This window comes from Seriola lalandi, unplaced genomic scaffold, assembly GCF_002814215.2.
Source record: "Seriola lalandi dorsalis isolate HSWRI2012SDOR001 ecotype SW California unplaced genomic scaffold, Sedor1 jcf7180002054778, whole genome shotgun sequence".
NCBI lineage: Eukaryota > Metazoa > Chordata > Actinopteri > Carangiformes > Carangidae > Seriola > Seriola lalandi.
The window spans coordinates 113,524-114,654 of NW_019525331.1; the positions used below are offsets into that span (position 1 = coordinate 113,524).

Sequence of the window (1,131 nt, forward strand, 5' to 3'; positions counted from 1 at the left end):
GACTGACTGACTGACTGACTGACTGACAGATATATATATATACCATATATACCACATAAAGATTAGTCTGAGGATCAGTGTGAAGGACTCGGATCAGGAACAAAGACAGAGTTTTGGTTGTCACTTTGCCTTGTGGTTCAGGGGCCCCTGGCCACTGGATCCGGTCTCAGTAGACCCAGTTGATCCATGTAGAACCTGAGTCTCACACACCACAAAACTACAAGCTCTTTAGCCTCTTCTACCTGAACCTCCAGGTGCGCGCCTATGGTCCAGGTCTGCAGGGGGGCGTCGTGGGTAAACCGGCTCCCTTTGCCATCGACACAAAGGGAGCCGGTACCGGAGGTCTGGGCCTGACGGTGGAGGGGCCCTGCGAGGCCAAGATCGAGTGTCAGGACAACGGCGACGGATCCTGCTCGGTGTCCTACCTGCCCACCGAGCCCGGCGAGTACGCCATCAACATCCTGTTCGCAGACCAGCACATCCCGGGGTCCCCCTTCAAGGCCGTGGTCCAGTCCGTGTTCGACCCCTCCAAGGTGACGGCCAGCGGCCCCGGCCTGGAGCGGGGCAAGGTCAACGAGGCCGGGTCCTTCACGGTGGACTGCTCCAAGGCCGGAGAGGCAGAGCTCACCATCGAGCTGATCTCAGACTCCGGATCTAAAGCCGAAGTCCATGTCCAGAACAACAGTGACGGGACCTACTCCATCACCTACATCCCCCAGTTCCACGGCATGTACACCATCACCATCAAGTACGGAGGACACGCCGTGCCCAAGTTCCCCGCCCGCCTGCAGGTGGACCCGGCCGTGGACACCAGTGGGGTGAAGGTCTACGGACCAGGAGTGGAACCCAGAGGTGAGGGTCTACAGAGGTTCAGTCTGAGCTTTGTCTGATTCTACATCTGTTCATCAGATCTGAAGCTATAATGACATTAATAATAATTATAATAATAATAATAACGTGAAGCTCAGTGCTTTAAAATAAAAAGTCAAAGGGGAGAAAGACAGAAGATGATAAAATAGATCAATACAAATAAAAACAGAAAACAGTTAGAATAGTTGAAATATGAGGAATTCATTAAAAGCCAAGTTAAATAAAAAAGTTTCAGCTGTGGTTTAAAATGTTCAGTCTCTT

At 51.8% G+C, this 1,131-nt stretch overlaps 1 protein-coding gene across 8 annotated transcripts in view; it reads left to right on the top strand.

Annotated features, from left to right (window-relative positions):
- LOC111669172 (filamin-C-like) overlaps positions 1 to 1,131 on the top strand; it is a 47,612-nt gene that overhangs the window by 27,223 nt on the left and 19,258 nt on the right. For all 8 annotated transcript variants that reach the window (XM_087179074.1, XM_023425425.2, XM_023425431.2 and 5 more), the window contains one exon: positions 255 to 852. In XM_087179074.1, coding sequence (XP_087035200.1) covers positions 255 to 852 — 598 coding nt within the window. The remainder of the gene's footprint in view (positions 1 to 254; positions 853 to 1,131) is intronic.